We start from the raw sequence: 19,626 nt of genomic DNA, 5'->3' as shown, positions 1-19,626 counted from the left end.
TCTAAGATATAGGTATCTTGTTTTAGTTAGCTAATATTAGTTGCTTCATGTAATAAACCACCAGAAAATTTAGCAGCTTAAAACAACAGATATTTATATCTGAGATTCAGAAATCTGAGAAAGGCTTAGTTGGGTGATTCTCATGAGGCTACAGTCAAACTGTGGCTGGGGCTGCAGTCTGAAGGCTTGACTGGGTTGGAGGATCCCCTTCCACTTGCCTGGCAGCTGGCTTCCCCAAGAATGAGTGACTCAATAGAAAGAGAAGGAGAAAGAGAAAGAGACAGACAGACAGGGAAGGAGAGGTGGGGAGAGAGGGATGAAATGAAGACAGTGAGTGGGGAGAAATACACCAAAGATGGCAGCCATAGAACCTTTTATAACATAATATTGGAAATGACATTCCATCCCTTCTTCCATATTCTGTTGGTCACAAAGACCAACAGTGGTACAGTGTGGGAGGTGACTACACAAGGGTGTGAATAACCAAGAGGCAGGGATCATTGTGGGCTATCTTGGAAGCTGGTGAGCACCTTATTTTACCAAAAGAACATAAAAAGAAAGAAAGAAAAACTTTACTATATTTGGAGGTTCATAATAAAGCTCTTGAATTAGTCCTATTTCTTCATTTGTAAAAAGCATGAAAATATGGCTGTAATTTTATCAATGCAAATACAGAAAATGTTTCCCAAAAGGTGTTAAATATTAAATTGTGTATCATTCCAAGCTAAATCCAAAACACAGAATATAAAGAGAAGATTTAAAACTACTAAAAATCTGATGTAAAAAAAAAACAAAAAGAACACCAATGTCAATTAAGTGGTAAAAGATAAATTTAGATGGTGAGGCTTAGTGTTGGGTAGGAAAAAAAATAAAGGTTTTAAATATAGCTCAAATAAAAAATAACATTGCAAGTATTTTCATAAAAATTTGTTACAAGAAAAACAGTCCTCCTATGGAAACATATAGTCATAATTCCAGTAATAGATTTTCCTCTTGCTTTTCTGCAATTAAGATTGCTTTTATCAATTACAGTGGGTGGAGAAGCAGTGAAAACTTTAAGATTCTAAATAGAAGCCACATAAATCAAAGTAATTGAGATGACATTGTGTTCTTCAGTGTAAACAGCGCACTATATTTTGTATAAAAAATGAGGGGAGATAATATATTTGCTGCTACTGCACCTAAACCTTGGAAAGATACACAATAATAAAAATCACTTCTTATTGAGATTGGAGAGTGAGAAGAACAAGGTAGATGCATACAAGGTGGGTAGTAAGGCTTATATTAAGTTTTTAACATTTCTTTCTGATTTTTGAATGTTTATATATTACACATATGAAGCATTTTTTTTAATCACAAAGAAAAAAATTAAAACCTAGGACTGTTTAGAGGTTTCCGGTTTATTTCAAGATATTTTCTTTTAAAATTTGAGTCAAGTTATCAAAGTTATATTACTTTAAAAAAAAGAAGAGTTGTATTCTTTACTTATAAAACAATATTTAAATCTGGGCTGTTATAAACTTAGGCAATTGAGGCACCATAGTCAGGCTACTACTTTTATGATTAAATTATGATTTTTATGATTATGACTTTTATGATTAAATAAGGTAAGATATTCACACAACACAGAAGACTCTTTAAAGTAAATTGCCTTAAAAGGGAAAGTTGAATGTTTTGACATATTACTGACTCTTCAGATTTTCAGCTCTTGCCTAGACAAGTTTAACGCCCACACCTTCTCATTACTGGTATGGCTATCCTCCTGGATTGTTTTCCAACCAGCTACTCAGAAGTCATATCTCTATTTTAGCAACTACTTTTACTTTGTTAATTATCTGCTTCACACATTCATCTCCAAGAGGGAAAGAACTATTTTATTCATCTTTCAATCAATGAAGCCTACTAAAGTGCTCTGCGTATAGAAAGCATATATGCATATACTAAGTCTGCTGGATTGCTGCAAAAGCAAATGGGCTAAATTTTACTTAATATTTCAAAATTCTGGAAAGACAGTATTCTTAAAAGGCATAGACCAAAAATAGATCATTGCAGACTGAGTACAAAGAACCATTCTATTTCTTCACCTTTAAAAAAATTAAAATTTTAAATTATCAATGGGAAGAACATGACCAAGTGCATTCAGAAACATATTGTACATCTACAAAGAATACTTTAAAACGTGCCTCCAAAGGCACAGTAACTCCAATTTTTATTAAATGTAGAGACTTTAGGGAAACAAATCCAAAGGTATCCCATCATGGGAAGAGTCCTCTACCTTCTGGTTATTTTAAAGTAACTTCAGTATTCATAGATTGTGCCCTTAACTTATACTGCAAAATAAACAAAAATATAAAGAAAACAAATTGAGTTAGATATGCAATTGTTTATGATGTCAACAAATTTCACAAGTTATTACATGTTGCTTAATTTTATTTAATGTCTGCAACACTTTACATTGTTTATAAAGTAGTTACTTCCAAAAGGCTGATATTTTCTCCATGCTGTGTCTTTAGCTAGTACTACAGATGTGATTCAGTAGGAATCATATGACCAAACTGATTCAAATTCTCAGTTTTTTCCTAGCCTGAGACCTAAGAACCTGAGTTATAACCCTGACTTCATCTTCAGGTTGAGATGCTTCATAAATACTTTCTTAAAACAGGGCTATTTAGTGTAGTTTCTTTTTCTTGAGACACAGGAGTGTTTTTGATACAAAAACATATATATTCCACATTAGAATTAAAAAAGCATTAAAATAATGATTATTATTTTAAATAAGTTAAATGACAGGATTAACTAAAATATGACCATTACTTTTTTTAACACAACGTACTTTAAAAATTTCTTTCTATTTGAAGTAAAGAAGAAAGTTCTGTAACAGTTTCAAATACACAGAATTTAACTTATGTTAATATCCTGTTATAAAAAATAACTACCATATAAAGAATTTAAAATATGCAAAAGTAAGTAGTTCATTAAAATTTATATTTAATACATTGGTGTCAATGAAAATATGTAGGCTTGCCAAGAAACTTTTAAGGTTTAAAGAAGTTAAAAAAACACCTGTTTCAGGCTTCATTTATTGCTACATAATGACTACTTCAAGGGTCATCTGGCCTGTCGTCAGTCACTCTTAGAAGTGGTATATACAGTGGTATACTTTGGAAGGAAAGGAGGAAAAATAATGCACTGCAATACAAAAATATTACCTATTTATAAATTATTAAAGATTTATAAAACACATACCAAATCACATGTTCTCGCTATAAAAACAATATACTTAATTATAGAAGCACAAAATCCTGAAGCACCCACAATTACTTTAAGAATACCCATTTAATAAAGAGAAAACCATATAGGTATATATAAAATAATAATTTGAAAAGAAAAAAGGCAAAATTCTGATTTTAATGCAAACAATCAGTTTATCTAATCATGGAGGTAGGTCTCCACTCCAATTATACAAATAAGTTATCTGCCTTATTCAAAGAATTACCATATAAGTCTAAGATCTGGAAACTGGTCTGTGCCATTGAAATACATTTTTAACAGACTTTAGAAACCAGTAATTTAACTGGCATATAAACAAAAAAGGTAGTTCCTTCATAAGCTTACATCTGAAAAGAGCCTTCATTAAAATCATTCTTGGCATAAAGAGGTATACCTAAATGCAGATACTTTGGCTTAGCATTTAAATAACACAGTTAAATGCTACAAATTTTTTAAAGACAGAAGAAATCCTTGTCTTCTTCAGTACTTGTAAAGTGTAAAGCTTCAAAAACTGTGCATCTCTTAAGCTTTTGGATATTTAATATTGTGCTAATGATTTTTAAAAGATCATTCCTGCCTAAAAAGCAAAGCTTAACATGTTTCAAATATCAAACATATTTACTTTTAGTGTTTGTGGCATTTCAGCTTTAGTGCTGGAGTTAGTTTTAACAAATCAGTTTGCAATATAATACGACTCACGTCCTTTCACTAAAAAAGATTTTCAATAATAAAAAATACTAATTCTATTTCTAATGGTAAACTAGTAGAGTTGGAGGTCCCACCGTGGATCACAGGGATTAGAGCACTATCAAGATCATTTAGATAATGCTGAGGAAGAAGTTGGCCTTCAGATCCTGCCTGAAATTCAACCTGGAAAAAAAAAATCTTGATGAGTCAACCCTAGAAAGTGAGCAATCTTGTTTAGTTCAGCAGATGAATATAAAATAAACTATTTAAGAATATCATTCAATTTAAGCACGTTAAGAAAATACTTGATATTTTGTTCATAAAATAATGTTTTACATTCCCCTTTATTTCTTCTATCTACTACATAAATTATAATTGTCCCATCCACAGATACTATGAAAATAAAATTGCCACTACTTCATACTTCAGGTTTCTTCTCAATGAACTTACACACATTGGCAGACCAAGGTTTTGAATAATTGTCAACATGACTTAAATAAAAACCCCTTGGTATTTAAAAAAAGATCTACTTAAAAATATTTTGAATTTATCATAAAATAATATTTGAATTTAATTTTGCTGGTGAAAATTACATTTTAATACATATGACTAAAAAAATTAACAATGCTTACTCAAATAATTATCAGGTGCTTCCTTGAAAAAGGAACTTTTAATAGTGAGATAAAAATGTAAGTTCTTTTTTCCAATAAGAACTGTAACACATCCTGCCCGAAGAAGAGCAAACCTTCAACATATGAAATTGTTCATGTTAAGATTGACCATTCTGGGACTTCCCCGGTGGTCCAGAGGTTAAGACTCCACGCTTCCATTGCAGGGGGCGTGAGTTCGATCCCTGGTCGGGGAACTAAGATCCCACAAGTGGCGTGGTGCCGCCAAAAAAAAAAAAAAAAAAAAGATTGACCATTCTAATGAACAACCTGGACTGAAATCTATTATACTGGATGTCAAAAACAGTTAAAAAGGCACATTAAAATACTACTGGCTTGGGACTTCCCTGGTGGTGCAGTGGTTAACACTCCACGTTCCCAAGGCAGGGGGCCCAGGTTTGATCCCTGGTCAGGGAACTAGATCCCACATGCCGCAACTGAGTTCACATGCCAAAACTAAGGCGCCCATGTGCCACAACTAAGGAGCATGCCTGCCGCAACTAAGGAGCTCATGGGCTGCAACTAAGACCTGGCACAACCAAATAAATAAATAGTAAAAAAAATACTACTGGAGTACCACTTTTCACCTATCAAATTGGCAAAGTTCAAAAGTTTGATTATATACTGCTTTGATAAGGATGTGAGAGAAAGAACACTCTCATAAATTGTGGTAGAAATATAAATTGTCATAACCTCTATTTGAGACAATATGGTAATATCTATTGAGTACATACTTGGACCTGGCAATTCTACTTCTAGGAATGTTTCTTATATACTCACACTTATGCAAAAACAAAATATTGTGGATACCTTAAATATCAACCAGGACATACCAAACATGCATAAACACTAAATAAGTTATGGTACATTTATATAATCAACTACTACTGTGCAACTTTAAAAAGAATATGTAGTTAATATGAAATATCTCTCAGATATATTAAGTTAAAGAAGCACTGTTTAAAAAAAAAGTGAAAAGAGAACAAAAAGGATGTACAAACTTAATTGCTCATACATGCAAAAAATTACAAAGAATACATAGAAATGGATAACATTTGACTGCCTGACCAAGAAGGGAGGATGAGGGGGAGTATGCAAGTGGACTGAAGGGTTAGGAGTCAAGGGTAGGAAGGAGATCTTTCCAAGGCTATTACCTGATGCAACTCTACTGGGAACCATTTACATTGTAGCCTGGAGTTAATATCTCCAGAGGTCACCAATTAAATAGAGTACTGTGTGAATGCTGCTCTCTAGCATGTTTAATGAGGTGGTCCCAATATATACACATCTGTGAGATAATAGAAAATATATATTGGTCTCTGACCCGAATTCCTGGCATAAAGCTCCTAAAACCCTTGTCATTTCCTAAGTGATAAGAATACCAGTAACATCTCTTATTCTAATATTTATCTTTGATCCCATCCCTGACACAGGGCTTCTAAAAAAATTGTAAATTCCTCAGTGATAAGAGAGGGAGGAGCATCTTTTGTTCTTTTGAGTCAACTCTGGATGGGCTCCTAGATAGGGGCTGTTCACCAGAAAGACCAAGCCCATGATTAGAAGTTTTAAATTTCCAGCCCTACCCCTCATTCTCCAGAGAGGGGAGAGGGGCTAAAAACTGAGTTAATAATTGATCATGCCTACATGAGGAAACCTCCATAAAATCTCAGTAGAAGTGGGTTGAGAGAGCTTTCAGGCTGGTGAATACATCCACACTGGGAGGGTGATGCACCCCTACTCCACGGAGACAGAAACTCCTGCTCAGGACTCTACCAGACCTTGCCCTATGTATATCTTCATCTGGCTGTTCATCTGTATAGCCTTTAGTGAACTGACAGACATAAGCAAATGTTCCCCTGAGTTCTGTGAGCCGCTCAAGCAAGTTAGTTGAACCCAAGGAGGAGGGGGTCATTGGAAGCTCTGATCTATAAATGGTTGGTCAGAAGCACAGGTGATAACTGACTGGCATATGAAGTGGGGGAGGAGGCAGTCTTGTAAGAGCTGTAGGATCTGATGCTATCTCCAGGTAGATCAAGTCAGAATTGAGTTGAATTCTTGGACACCCTGCTTGTGCCTGAGAATTGCTTGCTGGGGTAGGGGAAAGCCTCCACACATCTGGTGAGCAGAAGTGTTTTCCGTGAGTAGTGAAAGAGACACACAGGAAAGACATAGGAGGGAAGAAATAGGTTTTTCCCTACATGGGAGGAAAAAACTGAAAATTTTCCTTTTTTAACATTTTTAGACTTTTGTAATTTTAAGTCACATGAATATAGAATTTAGTCAGCATAATTTAAAAACCTACTTATCAAGCAGGAATGTTGTGGAGCAGGGGTCAGCAAACTATGGCCTGTGGGCCAATGTGGCCCACCAACTGTTTTTGTAAACAAAGTTTCACTGGAACACAGCTAAGCTGTTTAGTTTACATACTGTCTACAGCTGCTTTCACACTATAATGGCACAGTTAAGTAGTTGTGAAAGAAATCTGACAGACCGCAATGCCTAAATTATTTACTGTCTGACCCAAAAATAGTTTGCTGGCCCCTGCTGTGGACAGTAAAGGAGATAATGTACAGGAAGTGTGTACCGAACATTAATGTTCAACAAACTTTAGTTCTCTTCAGTGATCTCATAGTAAAAGGTTAAAGAAAAACTTTTGATTACTTTAATATAAGATATATTCATTTCAAAAATACATCACAAAAACATGCCTCACCATATCAGTGTCAATGGAAACTCTGAGGCCAATTTTATTTATCCCATTACTCTTTAGAGTTTTCAGGTGAGGGCACAGTGCAGCACTACAAGCCATGGCTATTTCTTTTGCAAACTGATAAGGAGTTGCCGAAATAGATAAATCCTGGTCCTTTAGAAAGTAGAACACCTGAAATGTATTTAATTAGGAAACAAGTCATGATTAAGATTAAAAGTAGCTTTAAAAATGCAACAATTGCTACCTCCAACTTTATAAAATTCCAATGTTAGTGCCATGAAATTCACTAGTTAGGAACATTACATATATAGTATGTGTATATATATATATATATATATATATATATATATATATATATATATATATATATATATATACATATATACATACACACACACACACACACACTATATATAGCCTGATCTATAGCATAAGTAAAAACTTAAAACCAAAGATTAGGGAATATGGGAATGACTTAGCTATTTTTGCCTAAAGTTAACTTGTAGCAACAAAAGCTTTGTTAACTCAGTTTAAAGAAGGGTACTAATGAGCCCACCCTATAAGATCACCATCCCATAAGGACATAATAATGAAGTTAAGATCAAACAAAGAAATAATGTTCTATAATTTCTATACCCTCTATAGTTTCTATCTTCTACATGTGTAAAATCACAAGGAATACCTAAGGAATCAGTAACATTGATTGTCTGACCCAGGAGGTAGAGTGAGGGGGAGAATGGAGGTAGACTAAGGGGCTGTGAGGCTATAGTTTCATATTCTCTCATTTTTAAAAAACTGGAACATGCAAAACTAACTTTCATATGTGAGTGCTGATTAACTGATATCTATAAAATATTTTATTTTTTGTAAAATAAGAGAAAAATGAAAACACCATGGTCAAATAACATGTTATTGTACAAAGATGGCAATCCTGTGAAAACTTAACTGTGAGCTGACAGGCAGTACCACTATACAATAACCTGAAATGATCCTATGGAAATGCAAATCTGGTGTATATAAGGCAGTCTGGGGTGGAGATATGTGTGTCTCAAGGTGTAATGAAAGTGTAATACGCTGCACTTAAACATTCAGAGGTTGAGTACTGCGAAATCTCCAAATTAACAAAAACATATCCAAACACAGCAGGTAAATGGAAGGAAACGTCTTTCTAAGTTACCTCAGTACACTTTACAATCTTCTCATCAGTTTCAAAATCTGCTTCCAGTTTTATTTTTTCACTTGGAAATCCTTGTAATGATATTCCATCCACTGAACTAATAACACTGCAGAATAAAATATAATAGAACAGATTTATTTAATACCAAAGTACTTTCTATGAAGTAAATTATTAGACTTGAACAAATGGAATAAGGATAAAAATTATGAAAGCTATAAATTTAAAGCAGCAGTAAGACATCTCAATTATACAAAAAAATAATTAAAACTTAGCTCATATTCATTTACCAAGATTTCTTGATTGTGTAGCAAATTATATCTACTTTTTCATATGCCCAATTCAGACCTGAGGTTTAAAATACCTTAGTCTCCTAACAGAAAAGCTGTCTCATGAATTTCAAAACTCTATTTTGGAATCCTTCAGCATTAGCCCTCCTCTTCCTTTTTTGCTCCAGATCCCTTAGCCAGTCTCCAAAAAAGAAAGAAAATGGGTAACTAAAGAGAGGAGGGAATGGCAGTAATATTCTGTAAGGCCTCTAATGTACATATTATTGAATTCAGTTGTTTGCATTTACAGTGCATCAGTATAATACAGAATAAACACCCAAAGGGAATCCATTACTTATTTGATAAAAATAATTCCATGAAAATACATATCTGGTATATAAAAGGCAGTCTGGGGTGGGGGGAAATATGTGTGTGCCTCAATGTACCATATAACAGACAAAGTATCTTGTCTTTCTCAGACCTGGCATCAAGCCTACACTGCTACACAATGCACATTTTATCATTTGCCCCCTCCCAAACTGACCACCCTTTAATAATTTACAACATCCTGACTAAGAAAACATACATGGTGCTGGTTAGGTACATTTTTGAAAAAACCAGACTGCATTTATTAATTGGAGTATATGCATTTAAATTAATGGTGTAATTCTATATTTATTTATAAAATATTTAATTTTGTTAACAGGATGTTTTTATCCTTTCTCCTCCATCAAATCAATTACATTTTGGTAACAAAAAGTTCCTACCCTTTGTTTCCTTTTTCTTCAGAATCTACCCAGCAGATGTCCACATATTCTCTCATGTCTACAGCATCAACTTTCCCACATGTAATTTTAAAGTCTTTTTGTTCTCGTAGAGCTAGCCGCAAGCCATCCATGGTCTCTGGAGTTATTTGTACCATTAAGCCATCTAAAAATGAGAGTTATGTTTCACATTTCTTTTACTGAATATAAATTTATATGTCTAAGCCATAAATTTTGCTATCAAAATATGTTCCGTGCAAGTTTTAGACCATCTGTTAAATCATCTTGATGGTTGTTTTCTGTTAGGGAATATGAAAAATATTTCACAATGTTAAGGATTCTTTTTTTATTTTTTAATGGTTAAACAAACAAAGGTGAGAATTTCCACTTCTGGCTATGATGAAATAATGATGCCAAACTGCCCTTTCATTATGGTAACCAACCATAAAACTAGACAAAATGTATGAGGCAATTGTTTTCAGGTTCTGGACAATAGGAAGTACAATACATGGTCCCTATAGGAAAACTCAATAGGTGAGCCCATAACTGCCCAGGCTCTCTGCTTGGGGACAATTTCTGCATGGTGACCAGTAAGCCTACAATTGCTCTACTGGGCTGAGAAGTCAGAGATAAGACACTAAAAAGGGGAGCATCAAGAGACTGTGTTCAAGGACTTTTTGAGTCCTTGGACCAGAACTGAGAACACATTAATAGAGTGGCCCTAGATGAGGCATAACAGAAAATGGCTATTATATGGTTGGGAACAGAATAGAGATAATAGAAGTCAAGCAATGTTGGGGGATATTGGTAGTCTAGACCAACCAAAATAGACATTAGCACCTCATTAACCTGAACTGTGCAATGCCAAATCAAAGATCTTACAAAATCTACAGGCAAAACAGATTTGGGGGATGAGTCCTGCCAGACTGTAAACACCTTAGGATATCCATAGATCCATCTGTTAAAAAAATAAAAAATAAAGACTACACAAGCTCAGGGTAAGCAGACATAAAATACCTGCTTAAACATAAATAAGCCTTCTTCAGCAAAAAAATCCCTTTAAAAAAAGCTAAAAGAATCTAAAGTCTCTAAAGCATATCAATAATGACAGTACATAATAAAAAATTACCAAAGACAGGAAAATGTGAGCCCCTATAAAACTAAAACTAACCATGAGATGGCCAAGACATTGGATTAAACACAAAACACTTTAAAATATCTATTCTAAAATATAATCAAGGACCTAAAGGAAAACACATTTAAAGAATGAAAAGCAAATACTGGCTAAATGTATAAACAGATTTTTAAAAATCTGAACAGAGAAATAGAAACTGGAAAACCCTTCCCCCAAATTCTATAACTGAAAAGTATAATCCAACTAAAATAGAAACCTTAATGGATAGGCTTAATAGTAGATTGAAGATGGCAAAAGAATCAGAGAACATAAAGAAAGGTCAACAAAAGTGATCAAATCTGAAGAACCCAGAGAAAAAAGAATGAAGAAATATAAAAAGAGCATCAAAGACCCATGGGATGGTATAAAACAGTCTAATACAGATATGGATTACATATACATAGATAGACTATCTCCCAGAAGGAGAAGAAAGATCAGGACATTTAAAAAAATGGTAAGAGGGCTTCCCTGGTGGCGCAGTGGTTGAGAGTCCGCCTGCCGGTGCAGGGGACACGGGTTCGTGCCCCGATCCCGGAGGATCCCACGTGCCGCGGAGCGGCTGGGCCCGCGAGCCATGGCCGCGGGGCCTGTGTGTCCGGAGCCTGTGCTCCGCGACGGGAGAGGCCACGGCAGTGAGAGGCCCGCGTACAGCAAAAAAAAAAAAAAAAAAAATGGTAAGAAATTCCCCAAATTTGATGAAAAATATTGACACACACATCCAAGGAGTTCAATAAATGCCAAATAGGATAAATACAAAGAAAACAAGATTGAGGCCCACCACAGTAAAACTGGTGAAAACCAAAAATAAAGAGGCTATCTTGAAAACAGACTGAGGGAAAGGGCACATTAAATACAAGGAAACAAATATAAAAACTATTACTGACTCTTCACTAGAAATAATGAGGGCCAAAAGACAATGAAATGACATCTTTAAAGAAAATAAAGACTTTCAAAGCAGAATTTTATACCTAGCAAAAATACCCATAAAAATTGAAAATGAAATAAAGACAGCTGCAGAAAAATGAAAAGCAAGACAACATTAGATAAATGAAAGCCAGCCAACTTGTGTTACAAAAAATACTAATGACTTCTTGGTGTCTGCTCCATGTAAAGAGCTTGGAACATGTCACTTCCATCCTCACAACAAGAAAAAAGCTCAACAATAAAATACCTAGGAATAAACCTAACTTCTATTCAACATAGTACTGGAAGTCCTAGCCACAGCAATTGTACAAGAAAAAGAAGAAAAGGTATCGAAATTGGAAGGAAAGAGGTAAAATTGTCATTATATGCAGATGACATGATACTCTATATAGAAAACTCTAAAGACTCCACACAAAAACTATGAGAGCTGATAAACGAATTCAGCAAGGTAGCAGGCTACAGTATTTACAGAAATATTTTGCATTACTTTAAACAAAGAAATATCAGAAAATAAAAAAAAAGAACCCTTTAAAAACTGTATTAAAAAAATACCTAGGAATAAACCTGACCAAGGAAGTGAAAGACTTACATGCTGAGAACTATAAAACATTGATAAAGGAAACTGAAGATGATTCAAAGAAATGGAAAGATATCCCATGCTCTTGGATTGGAAGAATTAATATTGTTAAAATGGCCATACTATCCAAGGCAATCTACAGATTTAATGTGATCCCTATCAAATTACCCATCACATTTTTCACAGAACTAGAACAAATAATCCTAAAATTTATATGGAACCACAGAAGACCCAGAATTGCCAAAGCAATCCTCACAAAAGAACAAAGCTGGAGACATAAGCCTCCAAGACTTAAGATAATACTACAAAGCTACAGTAATCAAAATAGCATGGTATTGGCACAGAAACAGACATATGGATCAATGGAACAAAAGACAGAGCCCAGAAATAAACCCACACACCAATAGTCAATTAATCTTTGACAAAGGAGGCAAGAATGTACAATGGAGAAAAGACAGTCTCTTCAACAAGTGGTGTTGGGAAAGCTAGACAATCTCATGTAAATCAATGAAATTAGAACACTTCCTCACACCATATAAAAAGATAAGCTCAAAGTGGCTTGAAGATCTAAATATAAGACATGACACCATAAAACTCCTAGGAGAGAACATAGGCAAAACATTCTTAGATGTAAATCATAGCAATATTTTCTTAGGTCAGTCTGCCAAGGCAAAAGAAACAAAAGCAAATATAAACAAATGGGACCTAATCAAACTCAAAAGCTTTTGCACAGCAGGGAAGCCATAAACAAAATGAAAAGACAACCTACAGAAGGGGTGAAAATATTTGCAAATGATGCAACGAAGGGTTAATTTCAGAACTATCCAAACAGTTCATACACCTCAATATCAAACAAACAACCCAATCAAAAAATGGGCAGAAGCATTTTTCCAAAGACATACAGATGGCCAACAGTCACATGAAAAGATGCTCAGTATCATTAATTATTAGAGAAATGCAAATCAAAACTACAATGAGATCACCTCACACCAGTCAGAATGGCTATCATCAAAAAGTTTACAAATAATAAATGCTGGAGAGAGTATGAAGAAAAGGGAACCCTCCTAAACTGTTGGAAGGCATGTAAATTGGTACAGCCACTATGGAAAACAGTCTGGAGGTTCCTTAAAAAACTAAAAGTAGAGCTACCATATGATCCAGCAATCCCACTCCTGGGCATATATCCAGAAAAGATGAAAACTCTAATTCAAAAAGATATATGTACCCCAATGTCCATAACAGCACTGTTTATAATAGCCAAGACATGGAAGCAATCTAAGTATCCATCAACAGATGAATGGGTAAAGAAGATGTGGTGTGTGTGTGTGTGTGTGTGTGTACACACACACACAATGGAATATTACTCAGCCAAAAAAAGAATGCAATACTGCCATTTGCAGCAACATGGATGGACCTAGAGATTATCACACTAAGTGAAGTCAGACAGAGACAAATATATCACTTATATGCAGAATCTAAAAAATAATACAAATGAATTTATTTACAAAACAGAAACAGACTCACAGACATAGAAAATAAACTTATGGTTACCAAAAGGGAAAGGGAGAAGAGGGATAAATTAGGAGTATGGAATTAACAGATACACACTAATATAAATAAAATAGATAAAATAACATGGATTTACTGTATAACACAGGGAAATATATTCAATATCTTTTAATAACCTATAATGAAAATAATCTGTAAAAAATATATATATACATATGAAAAACTGAATCACTTTGCTGTACACCTGAAACGAATACATTATTGTAAATCAACTATACTTCAGTAAAATTTTTTAAAATAAATTTTAAAAAATTAAAAAGCTGAACAAACATAAAATGAACAACTCTTAGATCTATCACAGAATTGATGTCCCAGGGCAAACTGCTGCCCTGAAAAAAGGAGCAAAATCAAAACCTACCACAAACAACCCAACAAAAATAAAACATATTTCTTCTTACTTCTTATCACATGTAATGTGATATAAGAAATATAATTGAATATATCACATTCCATCATCAGAAGACAGATATGGCACACAAAATGGAATCATAAAGCTCACTTACTTTTAAAAGGTATTACTGAAAAACATGGATCTAGACAAGAACACTTACAATCACTGCTTCCACTGGAAGTACTAGCCAATAAACAAGAAAAATAAATTAAAAAGCCATAATGGCTGTAAAGAAAGAAGCAAAACTATCATTATTAATAAACTATCATTATTTGTAGTTATAAAAAAACTCTAAGAGTCTATAGATAAATTATTTTAAATAATGTAAGTTTAGCAATATAGCTGGTTATAAGATAAAAATAGAGAAATCAATTAATTTCTATTTTCCAGCAACAAAAGATAAAATTTTTAATTTAAAAAGATATCCAAGAATACTTTAAAAGGATCATATACCATGACTAAGGGGGATTTGTCTCAGGGATGCAAGGATTTTTCGGTATCTGCAAATCAATCAATGAAACACACAACATTAACAAACTGAAGAATAAAAACCATATGATCATCTCAATAGAGGCAGAAAAAGCTTCTCACAAAATTCAAGATCCATCTATGATAAAAACTCTTCAGAATGTGGGCATAGAGGAAACATACCTCAACATAACAAAGATGCCACCAAAAAACTACTAGAGCTCATGAATGAATTTGATAAAGTTGCAGGATACAAAATTAATGTACAAAAATCTCTTACATTTCTATGCACTAACAACAAACTATCAGAAAGAGAAATTAAGGAAATAATCCCATTTACAACTGCATCAGAAAGAATAAAATACCTAGGAATAAACCTACCTAAGAAAGTAAAAGACCTGTACTTGGAAAACTGTAAGACACTGATAAAAGAAATTGAAGACAACACAAACAGATGGAACACAGATATAGTGTTCATGGACTGGAAGAATTAATATTGTTAAAATGAACATACAACCCAAAGCAATCTACAGATTCAATGTAATCCCTATCAAAATACCAAGGGCATTTTTCACAGAACTAGAACAAATAATTTTTTAATTTGTATGGAAACACAAAAGAACCCAAAGAGCCAAAACTATTTTGAGAAAGAAAAACAGAAATGGACAAATCATGTTCCCTGACTTCAGACTATATTACAAACCTACAGTAATCAAAACAGTATGGTTCTGGCACAAAAACAAAACCATAGATCAATGGAATAGAATAGAGCTCAGAAATAAACCCATGCACTTATGATCAATTAATCTACAACAAAGGAGACAAGAATATTCAGTGGAGCAAAGATGCTCTGTTCAATAAATGGTGCTAGGAAAGAATGAAATTTGAACATTCTCTCACACCATGTACAAAAAAATAAAAAAACTCGAAATGGATTAATGACCTAAATGTAAGATCAGAAACCATAAAACTCCTAGAAGAAAACACAGGGTGAACACTCTTTGACATAAACTGCAGCAATATTTTTTTGGGTCTGTCTCCTAAAGCAAAGGAAATATAAGCAAAAATAAACAAACAGGAACTAATCAAACTTAAAAGCTTCTGCACAGGGCTTCCCTGGTGGCGCAGTGGTTGAGAGTCCGCCTGCCGATGCAGGGGACATGGGTTCATGCCCCGGTCTGGGAAGATCACACGTGCCATGGAGCGGCTGGGCCCGTGAGCCATGGCCACTGAGCCTGCGCGTCCAGAGCCTGAGCTCCGCAACGGGAGAGGCCACAACAGTGAGAGGCCCGCATACCGCAAAAAACAAAACAAAACAAAAAACAAAAAAAAAGCTTCTGCACAGTAAAGAAAACCATCAGTACAACAAAAAACCTACCAAATGGGAGAAAACATTTGCAAATGATATGACCAATAACGAGATAATATCCAAATATATAAATAGCTCATACAACTCAACATCAAAAAAAAAAAACAAACCTGATTAAAAAATGGGCAGAAGGGCTTCCCTGGTGGCGCAGTGGTTGAGAACCTGCCTGCTAATGCAGGGGACACACGTTCGAGCCCTGGTCTGGGAGGATCCCACATGCTGTGGAGCAACTAGGCCCGTGAGCCACAACTACTGAGCCTGTGGGTCTGGAGCCTGTGCTCCCCAACAAGAGAGGCCACGACAATGAGAGGCCCGTGCAACGCGATGAAGAGTGGACCCCGCTTGCCACAACTAGAGAAAGCCCTTGCACAGAAACGAAGACCCAACACAGCAAAAATAAACAAATTAATTAATAAACTCCTACCCCCAACATCTTCTTAAAAAAAAAAAAAAATGGGCAGAAGACCTGAATAGATGTTTTCCAAAGAAGACACAGGATGGCCAAAAGGCATGTGAAAAGATACTCAACATTGTTAATCAGAGAAATGGAAATTAAATCCAGAATGAGATATCACCTCACACCTGTCAGAATGGCTATCATCGAAAAGAACAGAAATAACAAATGCTGGAAAGGATGTGGAGAAAAGGAAACCCTCCTACAATGTTGGTGGGAATGTAAATTGGTGCAGCCACTGTGGAAAACAAAATGGGGATTTCTCAAAAAACTAAAAACAGAACTACTACATGACCTAGCAATTTCACTCCTGCGTATTTATCCAGAAAAAAACAAAACCACTAATTCAGAAAGATACATGCACCCCAATGTTCATAGCAGCATTATTTACAGTTTCCAAGCCACCTAAGTATCCAACAACAGATGAATGGATAAAGAAAATGTGGTATATATACAATGAAATACTGCTTACCCATAAAAAAGAATGATTTTGTGATTTGCAACAACATGAATGGACTTGGAGGGTATCATGCCAAGTGAAATAAGTCAGACAGAGAAAGACAAATACTGTATCATATCACTTGTATGTGGAATCTAAGAAATAAAACTAGTGAATATAACAAAAAATAAACTGACTCACAGATATAGAGAACAAACTAGGGGTTACCAGTGGGGAGAGGTAAGCAGGGAGGGGCAATATAGGGGTAGGGGATTAAAAAGTACAACCTAGTATGTAAAATGTGAGTAAGATACAAGGATATAGTGTACAGCACAGGGAATATAGCCAATATTTTATAATAACTATAAATGAATATAACATTTAAAACTTGTGAATCACTTCGTTGTACACCTGAAGTTTACATAATATTTTATATCAACTATACCTCGATAAAAAATAAATTTAAAAAATTATAATGGCATTTACATTACACTAAAATTGTAATAAGTAAATAGATACCATTTACATTAGCAATAAAATCTATGAGGTACAGGAATAAATAAGAAATGATATTGAAAACCTATACAAAAACTATAAAATTTTATTGGAAATGAATATTATTAAGTATTATGTAAATAAATTGAAGGTAGCCAATGTACATGGATAGAAACAATGAAAACAGAAAATATGCCAATTTTCTCAAAATTAAACTAGCAATATAATGCAATTCCAATGAAAAGTCCAGTGGACCTTTTAGAACCTGACAAGTTGATCCTAAAATTAACATGATAAAACAAAGGGCTTAGACTGGCCAGAACACTACTAAAATGAGGAATAAGGCATGTGTGTGGCATCAGAGATGGGAGGACTTCCTATAAAGCTATGTAACTGAGATAGTATGGAGGATGATATTAGTGAAAATGAAGACTAAGAACTTCCGAAAATACTCCATAAAAACAACAAGGAAACTGATAAAATGTCAGAAGAAACTTTTTCGAAACTCTTGAAATTAACCAAAGGCTTGCAGCAATCTGGGGAGTATTTATTAAAAAAAAAAAAAAAAGCAGGAGAGAAGCAAGGAGAATTACAATCCTGCAGTCTGTGGAACAAAAACCACATTCACAGAAACATAGACAAGATGAAAAGGGAGAGGGCTATGTACCAGATGAAGGAACAAGATAAAACCCCAGAAAAACAACTAAATGAAGTGGAGATAGGCAACCTTCCAGAAAAAGAATTCAGGATAATGATAGTGAAGATGATCCAGGACCTTGGAAAAAGAATGGAGGCAAAGACCGAGAAGAGGCAAGAAATGTTTAACAAAGACCTAGAAGAATTAAATAACAAATACCTAAAGGAATTAAAGAACAAATAAACAGAGATGAACAATACAATAACTGAAATGAAAAATACACTAGAAGGAATCAATAGCAGAATAACTGAGGCAGAAGAACAGATAGTGACCTGAAGACAGAATGGTGGAATTCACTGCCATGAAACAGAATAAAGAAAGAGGAATGAAAAGAAATGAAGACAGCCTAAGAGCCCTCTGGGACATTAAACGCAACAGCATTAGCATTATAGGGGTCCCAGAAGGAGAAGAGAGAGAGAAAGGACCCGAGAAAATATTTGAAGAGATTATAGTCAAAAATTTCCCTAACATGGGAAAGGAAATAGCCACCCAAGTCCAGGAAGCGCAGAGAGTCCCAGGCAGGATAAACCCAAGGAGAAACATGCCCAGACACATAGTAATCAAACTGACAAAATTTAAAGGAAAAGAAAAATTATTGAAAGCAACAAGGGAAAAATGACAACATACAAGGGAACCCCCATAAGGTTAACAGCTGATTTCTCAGCAGAAACTCTACAAGCCAGAAGGGAGTGGCATGATATATTTAAAGTGATGAAAGGGAAGAACCTACAACCGAGATTACTCTACCAGGCAAGGATCTCATTCAGATTCGATGGAGAAATCAAAAGCTTTACAGACAAGCAAAAGCTAAGAGAATTCAGCATCACCAAACCAGCTCTACAACAAATGCTAAAGGAACTTCTCTAAGTGGGAAATCAAGAGAAGAAAAGGACCTCCAAAAACAAACCCAAAACAATTAAGAAAATGGTCATAGGAACATACATTATCAATAATTACCTTAAACGTGAATGGATTAAATGCTCCAACCAAAAGACACAGGCTCACTGAATGGATACAAAAACAAGACCCATATATATGCTGTCTACAAGAGACCCACTTCAGACCTAGGGACACATACAGACTGAAAGTGAGGGGATGGAAAAAGATATTCCATGCAAATGGAAATCAAAAGAGAGCTGGAGCAGCAATACTCATATCAGATAAAATAGACTTTAAAATAAAGAATGTTACAAGAGACAAGGGAGGACACTACATAATGATCAAGGAATCAATCCAAGAAAAAGATATAACGATTATAAATATATATGCACCCAACATAGGAGCACCTCAATACATAAGGCAACTTGCTAACAGCTATAAAAGAGGAAATCGACAGTAACACAAGAATAGTGGGGGACTTTTAATACCTCACTTACAACAATGGACAGATCATCCAAACAGAAAATTAATAAGGAAACACAAGCTTTATATGACACAATGGACCAGCCAGATTTAATTGATATTTATAGGACATTCCATCCAAAAACAGCAGATTACACTTCCTTCTCAAGTGCACACGGAACATTC

General features: G+C 34.7%; 1 protein-coding gene across 3 annotated transcripts in view; it reads right to left on the bottom strand.

The window, feature by feature from the left end:
• Nucleotides 1-2,894: 2,894 nt before the first annotated feature.
• ZFYVE16 (zinc finger FYVE-type containing 16) overlaps nucleotides 2,895-19,626 on the bottom strand; it is a 55,348-nt gene continuing 38,616 nt past the window's right edge. For 2 of the 3 annotated variants that reach the window (XM_060093100.1, XM_060093099.1), the window contains exons 15-18: nucleotides 9,546-9,708; nucleotides 8,513-8,618; nucleotides 7,339-7,506; nucleotides 2,896-4,140 (exon numbers count right to left, since the gene is read on the bottom strand). In XM_060093100.1, coding sequence (XP_059949083.1) covers nucleotides 3,979-4,140; nucleotides 7,339-7,506; nucleotides 8,513-8,618; nucleotides 9,546-9,708 — 599 coding nt within the window. In that variant the 3' untranslated portion in view covers nucleotides 2,896-3,978. Of the gene's footprint in view, nucleotides 4,141-7,338; nucleotides 7,507-8,512; nucleotides 8,619-9,545; nucleotides 9,709-19,626 lie in introns of all 3 variants that reach the window. The other variant, XM_060093101.1, reaches the window with a different exon arrangement.

Source organism: Mesoplodon densirostris, chromosome 3 (genome assembly GCF_025265405.1).
Source record: "Mesoplodon densirostris isolate mMesDen1 chromosome 3, mMesDen1 primary haplotype, whole genome shotgun sequence".
NCBI lineage: Eukaryota > Metazoa > Chordata > Mammalia > Artiodactyla > Ziphiidae > Mesoplodon > Mesoplodon densirostris.
Note: the sequence above shows the minus strand (reverse complement) of the source record. Positions and strands in the feature narration are given on the sequence as shown.